We start from the raw sequence: 13,091 nt of genomic DNA, 5'->3' as shown, positions 1-13,091 counted from the left end.
AAGCAGAAATGGTGCTCCACATCATTGACCAGGAAACTAAGAAGGCCAAATCTCAGATGCCGTGACTTGCGAGTGAGGTTATGGTATGCCAAGTTTGAGGAGCTAGTTTCTTTGATAAATATACACATGAGTTCAGAGTTTTCAATGTGAAACATATGCACTAATATATGGCAAAAGCTAACAGCAGGAAATAAGATTTGGTGGACAAGAAATGCAAAAGATGGGCGAAGTTTAATAAATATATGGGGAGAAGGCAGGAACGGGGTACTGATTGAGAATGATCAGCCATGATCACATTGAATGGCGGTGCTGGCTCGAAGGGCCGAATGGCCTCCTCCTGCACCTATTGTCTATATGTGGTCATGTACATGTCCTTGCAGTGTTTTCCTGCTCTTCCTCTTCTCTGAACGTCACCCATTTCTCTGCCTGCTGTATGTTTGGTTGAATGCGCACAAAGAAGAATGGAAAATTTGAATGATTGTCCATTGACGTTGATGTTAATAGGTCTCATTTACCTAACCTCTGGTTGGGTCTCTGGTCTCTTCTCATTGTCTGAGTTGTGGCCATGGATCACAACTGATCACTGTCTTGTCTTTCCACTAACAGCTCCGAGTGCTCCAAGCTCCATCCACTTCAGCGAGCTCACCACCACCTCTGTCAACGTGTCCTGGGGAGCACCCAAATATCCCAATGGCATCATCGAAGGATATCAGCTCGTCTATGAGCCTTGCATGCCTGTTGATGGTAAGCATTAACGTGTTTACTTCACATAGAGTCAGAGAGAGATGGAAACAGACCCTTCGGCCCATTGAGTCCATGTCAACCATCACGCATCCACTTTCACACCAATCCTACCCTTACCCATTTTATATTCCCCACATTCCCATCCACACTCCCTAGATTCTACCACTCATCTACGCACTAGAGGCTACTTACAATGTTGGCATGGCAGTAGAGTTGCTGCCTTACAGTGCCAGAGACGCTGGTTTTATCCTGACTACGGGTGCTGCCTGTACAGAGTTTGCACGTTCCCTTTGTGACTGCATGGGTTTTCTCCGGGTGCTCCGTTTCCTCCCACACTCTAAAGACATACAGGTTTATGGGTTAATTGGCTTTGGTAAAATTGTAAATTGGCCCGAGTGTGTAGAATAGTGTTAGCGCTGACTCGGTGGGCCAAATCCGCACACACTGTACCCTGTTTCCATGCTGTGTCTCTAAAGTCTAAAGTTAGGTAAAGGAATCTGATGGAATGACATGCATCTCCGGATCAGCACAGAGTTAATATGATGAATGACCATTTGGCAAAGATTCCACTGGGCACTTGACCTGTTGGTACACAGCGAAAGGTCCATCTTCAGAAGGGGTGGGGGGGGGGGGGGGAGGGGGAGGAAAAGCAGAAGGATAACACAAAATGATGCATATTACCGTTGTCATATTTACTGATTTTTATCTCTGTGATTGTCTAAAGTAATTGTTCACGTTATTATACTTTATCCAAAGTCTGTTGTAGTTGTTCTCAGCGTATTGCCGTACATGCCAGCCTATCCAGCCAAAGTGCTGGAAGAACTCGGTGGGTCAGCCAGCTTCTGTGGAAGAAATAGACAAACGGCGTTATGGGTCAAGACTCCCTACTCCATCAGACCGAAGAAGGGTCCCAACCTGAAACATCGTCTGTCCATTCCCTCCACAGATGCTGCCTGACCCTCTGAGTTCCTCCAGCACTTTGTGTTTTGCTCAAGGTCCCACACCTGCAATTGCTTGTGTCTCGGTGTCTGCATGTTGGTGTCTGGTTGAGGCAGATTCAATGATTCTCTTGCTGTGCAGGTGTGAGTAAGATTGTGACCGTGGATGTGAAGGGAAACAGCCCCCGATGGATGAAGATTAAAGACCTGTCGGATGGCGTGACTTACGCTTACCGAATCAAAGCTAAAACCTTCACGTATGGACCAGAAATTGAGGCAAACATCACAACTGGACCAGGAGAAGGTAATTAAATATATTTCTCTCCGAGTCTGTGAGAGAGAAATTCCTCCCCTGTTTCATCAGGAACCTGGTCTTCTTGACAACTCAATACCAAGTGACAAAGCCAACTCAACTACATTCTACTCTTGGAGTTTGGAGTTCCTCAGGCGCCAGCGCAAAAGGAATTCCTCTGTTTCAACATAATTTGTACATGTCTTAAAAGCCTTGCTAAAAAAAACTATTAATCACCAAACACAAAGCGCTGGAGGAACTCAGTAAGTCAGGCAGCATCTGTGAGGGAAATGGACAGAAACCTTTTGGGTCGGGACCCTCTTCAGACACAAACATCAACCTGAAACGTCTTTTGTATATTCCCCCCACGGATGCTGCCTGATCCACTGAGTTCCTCCAGAGCTTTTGTATTTTGCTCAAGATTCCAGCATCTGCAGTTTTTTGTATCTCCATAAATTGATGTCTTTTGTTTGGCAAAATAACCGTGTGAAAAGCTGTTTATCCGCTGAGTGTGTGGTGCTTGCAACAACAATGGATGCGATTTATCAAAATAATTTATGTGAAAGGGCAAAAAACATTAAACCTGGCCTTCATAGTGTTAGATAGTCAATTAGCACTGGTGTCACTGTGATGAAGAGGATGGGACCCTAATGCAGAGGATATCCATAATGAAGTTTAGACCATTAACGATTCTGAAAAGCAGTTTGTCCTGTCCAAGCGGCAATGGAAAAGCCCTGGGGTGGCATGTTAGTGAGATGGGTGTCCCATGGATATGGCCAATGGGATTGGAACAAGCTCAAGTGGGACAAGGGATGGGAAGTAGTGCCGTGGGGAGAGGTAGAACAGAGAGGTCCACGAGTGTGCAGAGACCTGCCTGAAGAAGGAGGAACCATGCACTGCACTCGAGATTCCCAATGCTGCTGTTAGTTCCAATAATCTCGCTGCAATGGACTGAGAAGACATTGGATCACAAGAGTCAGGACAAAGGGAAGTGTGGAGCATTGTAAACTTTGTGAGGGTGGACTTTTCTTCCTTATTCTTTCATTTCCTCCCATTTTTTTTGAAAGAAAGTGAGTTGACATAGGAAAACCAACAGCCCCATGTCCTGACCCAAGACGCCATCTGTCCATTCTCTCCACAGATGCTGCCTGACCTGCTGAGTTCCTCCAGCAATTTGTTTTAGCCCAACTACATTGTGATATTGAATGGCCAACATTTATCATTCACCCAACACTCCTCGCAGACAAACATTGAGGTTGGTGCTGTGTGGGTGACCTTACCAAACATAACTTGGCTGACACATGTTTCCCACATTATAACAGGGACCGAACAGTTTGATGACGGAGTGCTTTGGGGAGTTGGGAGGATGGGAGAGGCCTCATTACAGAGAGTGTTTCCTCACCCATGTGCTTATCCTCCCTCAGGTTCCCCGGGGCCTCCAGGTGAGCCACTGATCTACAGGTACGGCTCCGTCATCACCATTCATTGGTCCAGCGGGGACTCGGGAAAGGCCCCCATCAGCCGATACGTCATCGAGGCCAGACCATCAGGTAAGAAACTTGACTCACAAAACCTTACACTGCCATTCACCTCGACACCAGGTTCCCGATCTGCTGCTGAATATTTCCAAAATATTGTTCCAAATTTCACGTCTAAAAGTATTAGCATCGGAAGCATGTCTAAAATGTATAACTCTCCATTTCCTGAGTTCCATATTCCTTGGAACCAACTTAGTATCCATCCACAATTTTGTTTGGTTTAATTTATTGTCACGTGTACCGAGGTACAGCGAAAAGCTTGTTGTTGCTATTTGGTCAGCGGAGAGACTGTACGTGATTACAATCGAGCGATCCACAGTGTACAGAAACATGACAAAGGGAATCTGTGGAGAAGAGGTTTAAAAGAGTGGAGCGATTGTAATGAGTGATTGCAGATCCTCGTCAAGGACCAGCATGCAGAGAGTCGCCTGGCTTGGGCACCATCTTGTTGGTGTGCCGCCAGTGGTTTTAAATAAATCCAGAACAATCTGGAAGTGCTGGATCTAACTGAAGGAAGAAGTTGAGGCCTGTACATTTGCGACATGTAAAAGACATTTGGACAGGGACATGGATGGGGAAAGTGTGGAGGAGCACAGGACAGACACAAGCAGATGGGACCAGCTCAGTGAGACAACTTGGTCGGCAAGGACGAATTGGGCCAAGGTTGTGTTTCCGTGCTGTATGACTATGACTCTAATCAAGTGAAGGGTTGCTGATAAAACATTGGACAAGGAAAGAGTTTATATCTTGAATCTTGTCTTACTATCAGCTGCATTAATCTAAACTTTGTGAGAAATCCCATAAATTGCTCAAATAATCTCTCTTGCTTTGGATAGTAAACAGGTTGAGAAAACTCATCCTAAATAGTTTTCAAAATGTTTCTGCTGCACAACCGCCAACATCTGGGCTATCTCATGCAGGTTTCGCTCGCGTGGGTACCGGTTGCAAAAAAAGGTTATTTAGATTCTTATGTGGGCAAGTTTGGTGAGATGATCCATGTCCAAGCTGTCGAGTTGTGACTCGAAGAGTGACAAGGTTGGTGCACATCTGGGGTGTTGGGAAGGATGTTCCACTCTGGGATAGTCCATGGATATAGTGACTGTCGGTAGCTATTTTTGTTTGCTCTAATTCTAGTATAAATGAAGTGACTTGAGGACTGTCTTGTAAATTTCTGGGTATTGGATTGAATAAAGTGAGATATGTTACTGGGGATGATACCATGAGTCTCTTTGTCTGTACATAAGCGATGATATACCAATCTCAAATTAATTATATTGATTCAAGATGCTTTGTTTTGTAGAAAGGGTATTGGAGCTTTTAAAGAGTTAACAGTGCTGCATCAACTAAGCCAACATCTGTTTTTAAGTACTTGTTTAATTAAATTTTCCAGGAATGTTTCCATTCTGTTTCCATGTTGTTTTTTCAATCTTCCAGTTACATAAATTATCCCTTCCACTTAATTTTTCAGTATTGTTATTACACTGGGCAGTATTAAAGAGATCAATCAAAAACAAATGCTGAAAATAATTTTTTTTAAAGCATAAAATACAAATAAATTACAGATCCGCATTGCTGATAAAACATTGGACAAGGAAAGAGTTTATATCTTGAATCTTGTCTTATTATCAGCTGCATTAATCTAAACTTTGTGAGAAATCCCATAAATTGCTCAAATAAGCTCTCTTGCTTTGGACAGTAAACAGGTTGAGAAAACTTATCCTAAATAGTTTTCAAAATCCTTCACAGATTAGGAGAGGGGCCAAATCCAAGTATCCAAGTATGTTTACATCACAGGGAAGAATTGCCCTGAGCACTGCCGAGCAAAATCCTTAAAAGGTGCCGAGCGATTAGTCCGCTGTGCCTTGCCCTCAACACAGCTCTGTGGTGGGGCCACAGGTTTCACTCAATGGCTCCGACACCTTCACATGAATCCAAATTGCAGAAGAGGACTTGATGCAGATGTAAGAAGCACAGAAGATGTGAGAAATACTTAGCTTGTCAGACAGCGTCTGGAGAGAGAAAATTGTCCTTCACATTTCATGTCCAAGGATCTACAATTGCCAGAGGAAGCTGCAGAAGCAGATACAATTATGACTTCTAAAAGATGTGTGGACAGATGTATAGATAGGAAGAGTTTTGAGAGCCATGGGCCAATTGCAGGCAAATAGGACTAGCCCAGTATGCCAGTTATGTTGGCATGGACGAGGTTGGCTGAAGGGCCTGTTTCCATGCTGCGTGGTTGAATCTAAGCAGAACAGGTGGTCACAGCTCTCGGTGTTGTCTGTGAAGTGTATGCGCCCCCTCTAACACCATGTGGGCTTCCTCCAGGCACTCCACATCCCTCCCACCACCCTAAGGCAATAGACACAAAATGTTCAGGTAATAGACACAAAATGCTGGAGTAACTCAGCGGGACAGGCAGCATCTCTGGAGAGAAGGAATGGGTTGCTCTTCGGGTCGAGACCTTCAGTCTGAAGAAGGGTCTCGACCCGAAACGTCACTCATTCTTTCTCTCCAGAGATGCTGCCTCCAGTTGAGCTACTCCAGCATTTTGTGTCTATTTTTCATTTCAACCAGCATCTGCAGTTCCTCCCTACACATGCTGTTCAGGTAATCGGCCACAGTCAATTGCCGTTAATGCAACTGATGACCAAGAGGAGTTGATGGACGTGTGTGAGAGTGAATGATGAACAAGGAGAGGCGGAATGGCATTGATGGGCTTGCTCCCCTGGGCAATGGTGTGGAACAGCCAAGTTACGTTCAAGTTAATGTCGAGGTTATTGCCACATACACCAGTACGTGAGGTACAGGTACAATGAGCTGCAGCAGCGCCACAGGCACATAGACAACACACAAACACATAAATTATGCATTAAGTAGACATAAAATTCTAAAAGACTGCAGAAAATAAGACTTAGTACAAAAACATAATTAGAAGAAAAATAGAACAGTACTGCACAGGGACAGGCCCTTCAGCCCACAATGTCGATGCCGAACATAATGCCAACCTGATTGTCATGGTTTTTAGGCTCCTGTACCTTTTCCCTGATGGTAGTAGTGAGATGGGAACCTCTGCCCCCTGGTTCTTGATTTCTACTGGGGAAGAGACTTTGTGCATTTACCCTATCAATTCCTTCCCCTCATGATTTTATACACCGCTATAAGATCACCCCACCGCCTCCCACACTCCAAAAAGTAAAGAGGCTTGCCCAACCTCCCCCTGTAGCTCAGGCCCTGAAGTCCTGGTAAATCTCTGCACCTTTCCAAGCTTCTTCAGGAACCATGGGATGTGAAGAAGTGAAAGGATTGCAGTGGTGGCAGGCAGCAGTAGAGTTAACAGGATAGTTAACTGTTCTCTGTAACTGTAGACGGCATCCTGAACACTGAGTTAGTTGCCTGCCAAGTGGCGGGTGAAGAATATTTCCTCGGGGCTGGAGAGGAAATCTGAGTGGGAGGGGAATGATCCTGTGGCCATGGTTGACAGAGGCAGGGTGAAGAAGGAAGTCTTGCTGCAAGAATGCGAGCAGCAAGACATCGACTTAAAAGCCAAAGCCACAAATATGAAGAGTACTCCCTGAGCAATGTGCGCATTGGCACAGGGAGAATGAGGATTGAATATCTGGCTCAGGGAGTGGTGCAGGGAACATATTTATTTATTCATCAGACAGTGGCACCAACTCAAGCGAAGAGAGGAACGTTCTGTTGGGTTGGGTAGCCTGGGATCAGTGACAACGCAGATTGATTAACCAGGGCTATCGATGAGGCTTCAGACTAAGTTGTTGCAGACAAAGGGTAAAGGTTTTCTAACGGTACATTTAGAAAATGAAAGGTATCACAAAATGATGGAGTAACTCAGCGGGTCAGGCAGCACCTCAGGGGAGAAGGAATGGGTGACGTTTCGTGTCGAGACCCTTCTTCAGATGAAAGAGAAGAGGGAAACCAATGATACAAGATAGTAAAATGGATAATGGTAAGCTGAGTCTGTCTGAAAAGAAACGTCCCATCCAAATTAAAGAGTTTGCCTTTAATTCGAGAGTCTAGAGTGTTTGCCATATGTGCCAGCAACAGAACAATGAAATTCTGACTTGCTGCAGCTTAACAGGCCTCTAAACATGATAACGCCCAGGTACAAATTCAATGATCAATAATACAACAAATTAATAACCGGTGACACTCATTAACTTGAGGATAATAGTAAAAAGACAAAACTGAGAGTTTTTTAAAATCTGAATGTGTTGATCATTCTTGACTAAATGTGGCATAAAGGCACTATTGGAATTGAGTGGGTTAGTTAATTAGTTAGTTGATCTAACAGCCACGACTGAGGCATGGGTGTAAAATGACCAGGGATGGGAACTGAATCTTTCAGATTACAAAATTCAGAGATAAGCAAAATGGAAAAAGAGATGAAGGCCCTGATGTTTAAGATTGGGTAAAAAAACTAGAGAGGAAGGTTCTTAGCACAGAAAAATTAAAAGAGGCAAAGAAACAGCAAGCAGCAGGAAACGTTCCAGGGAGTTGTATATACACTCCAGATGGTTTGCATAGAACTAATCAGGAAATTACATGTGAATATAACAAAAGGTGGTGCTGAATTCGCAGGGGACTTTAACCCGTGTATTGCCAAATTAGAAAGAAGTGTGAAGAACGACTTTATGGAGCGTATAACAGATGGTTTCCCATATTACTATGTTGCAGTACTAATAAGGGAATAGGCTATTTTAGACCTAACATTGTGCAGAAAGAAAGCATAACTTGATGATCTGGTAGTTAGAAGGTCTTTAGGGTACAGTGATCCTAATGTGATAGAAAATCATGAGAAAGTTGAACGTAATTTCGTTTTTCAATCTGAAATCAGGATCTTAAATGGAAATTTTTTAAATGTTGAGGTGAGGTGTGAGTGGACTCTGAACGACAGGGAACTACATGGAAAGGTGTGGCAGTGAACAAGCAATGTCTGAAATGTAAAGAATTAGTGCATAGCTTAGAGGCAATATAGTATCTCGTGGGCTGGCGGTGGAGCCTTGTGGCCCAGACCTAGTAGGCCGGTACCTCGTGGGTTGGACAATAGACAATAGACAATAGGTGCAGGAGTAGGCCATTCAGCCCTTCGAGCCAGCACCGCCATTCAATGCGATCATGGCTGATCACTCTCAATCAGTACCCCGTTCCTGCCTTCTCCCCATACCCCCTCACTCCGCTATCCTTAAGAGCTCTATCCAGCTCTCTCTTGAAAGCATCCAACGAACTGGCCTCCACTGCCTTCTGAGGCAGAGAATTCCACACCTTCACCACTCTCTGACTGAAAAAGTTCTTCCTCATCTCCGTTCTAAATGGCCCACCCTTTATTCTTAAACTGTGGCCCCTTGTTCTGGACTCCCCCAACATTGGGAACATGTTTCCTGCCTCTAATGTGTCCAATCCCCTAATTATCTTATATGTTTCAATAAGATCCCCTCTCATCCTTCTAAATTCCAGTGTATACAAGCCTAATTGCTCCAGCCTTTCAGCATACGACAGTCCCGCCATTCCGGGAATTAACCTAGTGAACCTACGCTGCACGCCCTCAATAGCAAGAATATCCTTCCTCAAATTTGGAGACCAAAACTGCACACAGTACTCCAAGTGCGGTCTCACCAGGGCCCGGTACAACTGTAGAAGGACCTCTTTGCTCCTATACTCAACTCCTCTTGTTATGAAGGCCAACATTCCATTGGCTTTCTTCACTGCCTGCTGTACCTGCATGCTTCCTTTCAGTGACTGATGCACTAGGACACCCAGATCTCGTTGAACATCCCCTCTTCCTAACTTGACACCATTCAGATAATAATCTGCCTTTCTACTCTTACTTCCAAAGTGAATAATCTCACACTTATCTACATTAAACTGCATCTGCCATGTATCCGCCCACTCACACAACCTGTCCAAGTCACCCTGCAGCCTTTTTGCATCTTCCTCATAATTCACACTACCCCCCCAGCTTAGTATCATCTGCAAATTTGGATGTGGAGCTGCAGGGGTCGATGGAGCCCACGACCATGAGTTCTTGGGCTGGCGTCACGGAGGCATCCAGAGAGGGCCCGGCAGTGTTAATGGAGAGGTTGGTGCGGCAGCCGATCGCCGGATGAGGGCGGACACGTGGAGTGAAGATGCCGCTGCCAAGGGAAGGAACAATTGAGGACCCGGCATGGGGGGTGCTGCCATGAAGGAGGAAAAACAAAGGGGGAAATGGCGCGGGGGGGGGGGGGGGGTGGGATTTATAACTTTGTAAGTGTCCTTTATGGGCAACTATTTGCATACCTTGCATACCTTAGCAAGGTATGCGAGCAAAGAATCTCACTGTGGCTTGTCACATGACAATAAAGAATTCAATTCAACTATTTTAAGACTACGGGTGTTGTCTGTACAGAGTGTGTACGTTCTCACCGTGACCGCTTGTACATTCTCTGTGTGCTCCTGTTTCCTCCCACACTAATTGGCTTCGATAAAACTGTAAATTGTCCTTAGTGCGTTGGTTAGCACGGGGTGATCACTGGTCAGGGCAGACACAGTGAGCCAAACAGCCTGTTTCCACACTGTATCTCTAAAGTCCAATGGAGCACAGAAGGTCTAGCACGGTAGCGCAGCGGTAGAGTTGCTGCTTTACAGCGAATGCAGCGCCGGAGACTCAGGTTCGATCCTGACTACGGGTGCTGCACTGTAAGGAGTTTGTACGTTCTCCCCGTGACCTGCGTGGGTTTTCTCAGAGATCTTCGGTTTCCTCCCACACTCCAAAGACGTACAGGTATGTAGGTTAATTGGCTGGGTAAATGTAAAAATTGTCCCTAGTGGGTGTAGGATAGTGTTAATGTACGGGGATCACTGGGCGGCACGGACTTGGAGGGCCGAAAAGGCCTGTTTCCGGCTGTATATATATGATATGATATGATATGATAATGAATGAGGAGCTCAAAGAAATTAGCATTAGTAAAAAAACAAGTGTTGTGCGAATGATTACCTGATGATTTGCATAGTAGGGTTTTGAGGAAGGTAATGCATGCTGTGGTTGTCAATTTCAGGATGGTGTGTGATGGAGGAAACGTGCCTGCGACGGTCTTCCCATCATTTGCTGCCCTTATTCTCCTTGATGCTGGAGGTCTTGGGTCAGGGATGTACTGGAATAGTCTAAGAAGATAACTGCAGGTGCTGGTACAAATCGAAGGTATTTATTCACAAAATGCTGGAGTAACTCAGCAGGCCAGGCAGCATCTCGGGAGAGAAGGAATGGGTGACGTTTCGAGTCGAGACGTCTGAAGAAGGGTCTCGACCCAAAACGTCACCTATTCCTTCCCTCCCGAGATGCTGCCTGACCTGCTGAGTTACTCCAGCATTTTGTGAATAAATACTGGAATAGTCTGGGCCAGTAATGGCAGTACACTTTATGGATAGACAACACTGCAGCCAAATGCACTAGTGGTGGATGGGATTAATATTTAGGGTGATAAATGGACTACCAACCAAATGGGCTGCTTTGTCCTTCTCTGTTGTACATAATGTGGATGATTGAAGGACACAGCATGGACAGAGGCCCTTTGGCCCACCGTGTCCATGGTGACCATCGATCACCTGTTCACAGTAGTTCTTCGGTGTAAACCAACATCTGATTTGTGAAGGTAGACACAAAATGCTGGAATAACGCAGTGGGTCGGGCAGCATCTCAGGAGAGAAGGAATGGGTGACGTTTCGGGTCGAGACCCTTCTTCAGTCTCGTCCCGGAACGTCACCCATTCCTTCTCTCCTGAGATGCTGCCTGACCCACTGAGTTACTCCAGCATTTTGTGTCTATCTTCGATTTAAACCAGCATCTGCAGGTTTTTTTCCTACACATCTGATTTGTGACGTAGTTGCTGGAAAGGCTTTGGGGTGTGAGAAGGTGTGTCATTCATTGCTGACTCCCAGACTTTGACCTGCTATTGTAGCTGTGCTGTTTATGTGATTGGTCCTGTTGTGTTTCCGGTCAATGATCCCAGGATTTTGATCGCAGGGTCGCAGTGATAGTTTAGCCACTAAATTTCACAAATAGCGGTTAGATCCTCCCTTGTTGGAGATGGTGGCTGCCTGGCTGTTCGGTGGTGCAGAGATAATTTGTTACTCACGAGAAACCTTGCCTGAATGTTGTCCTGGTCTTGATGTGTGCAGGTAGGGGCTGTGTCATTTGTTGAGGAGTTGCAATGGTGTTTGGGAGGTAATTGATGCAGTAATTACAGATGGTTGAGCAGAGGTCACTGCCACTGTTAAATTTTTGGCTGGAGTGGTTGGGCTGCAACAACCAGGACCAATTTGTTTGGGCAAGGTACGACTCTGGCCTTTGGAATATTTTCCCATTGATAACTTAGTTTTCACCAGGGATCCCCGAAGTCAAGAGCTGCCAATCCCATCTTACATCGCGCTCTTTGGTCCATGACTGAGCAGAGACTGATGAAGTCTGGAATTGAGTGAAACCAAACTCGGTAATAACAAGGAACTGCAGACGCTGATTTATACCAAAGAAAGACACAAAATGCTGGGGCAACTCAGCGAGTCAGGCAGCATCTCCAGAGATCACAATCTCCACAGATGCTACCGTTCTTGATTAGTACAGGTGTCAGAGGTTATGAGGAGAAGGCAGGAGAATGGAGTTAGGAGGGAGAGATAGATCAGCCATGATTGAATGGCGGAGTAGACTTGATGGGCCGAATGGCCTAATTCTAATCCTATTCCTTATGACCTTATGACCTTACCCGCTGAGTTACTCCAGCACATTCGAACCAAATTGGTTGTGACTGAGTAAATGCCACCGTCATGGCTGCTTTTGACCTTTCTGTTACATTAAATAATCCCGTCAAACTCACGAGGCTTTTTATAATTTTTTGCACCTTATCTAATTCTCTCTTGACCTCTATTTCACCCCAGCCTAGCCCTCATAACTAAAACGCTTCAGTCACAGACAAGCATGTAAATCTCCACCACACCCCTTACACAGACCTGTCACGTCCCTCTAATAAAGTGGTGACCAGAACTGTGCACAATACTCTAATCAAGTTTTATGTCATTTTACTTTTACCTCCCTGGTCTTATCATATCATATATCATATATATACAGCGCGGAAACAGGCCTTTTCGGCCCACCAAGTCCGCGCCGCCCAGCGATCCCCGCACATTAACACTATCCTACACCCACTACGGACAATTTTTTACATTTACCCAGTCAATTAACCTACATACCTGTACGTCTTTGGAGTGTGGGAGGAAACCGAAGATCTCGGAGAAAACCCACGCAGGTCACGGGGAGGACGTACAAACTCCTTACAGTGCAGCACCCGTAGTCAGGATCGAACCTGAGTCTCCGGCGCTGCATTCGCTGTAAAGCAGCAACTCTACCGCTGCACTACCGTGCCGCCCATATGTATTCCATATATTGGCTAGAAAAGCTGAGAATCCTGTATAACATATGAATCATTTTGTCTGTCAGGCCTGTGGACATTTATTACAAGATATCTCTGGATTCCTTGTTTCTACTTGCCAAATGGTATTGCCTTACACCTCTCTGGTTGGAATTAA

General features: G+C 45.3%; 1 protein-coding gene across 4 annotated transcripts in view; it reads left to right on the top strand.

Annotated features, from left to right (window-relative positions):
• Positions 1-13,091, top strand: part of sdk2b (sidekick cell adhesion molecule 2b) — a 599,240-nt gene that overhangs the window by 500,004 nt on the left and 86,145 nt on the right. For all 4 annotated transcript variants that reach the window (XM_078401132.1, XM_078401131.1, XM_078401133.1 and 1 more), the window contains 3 exons: positions 607-744; positions 1,825-1,986; positions 3,399-3,524. In XM_078401132.1, the coding sequence (XP_078257258.1) occupies positions 607-744; positions 1,825-1,986; positions 3,399-3,524 (426 nt within the window). The remainder of the gene's footprint in view (positions 1-606; positions 745-1,824; positions 1,987-3,398; positions 3,525-13,091) is intronic.

This window comes from Rhinoraja longicauda, chromosome 6 (assembly GCF_053455715.1).
Source record: "Rhinoraja longicauda isolate Sanriku21f chromosome 6, sRhiLon1.1, whole genome shotgun sequence".
Taxonomy (NCBI): domain Eukaryota; kingdom Metazoa; phylum Chordata; class Chondrichthyes; order Rajiformes; family Arhynchobatidae; genus Rhinoraja; species Rhinoraja longicauda.
Note: the sequence above shows the minus strand (reverse complement) of the source record. Positions and strands in the feature narration are given on the sequence as shown.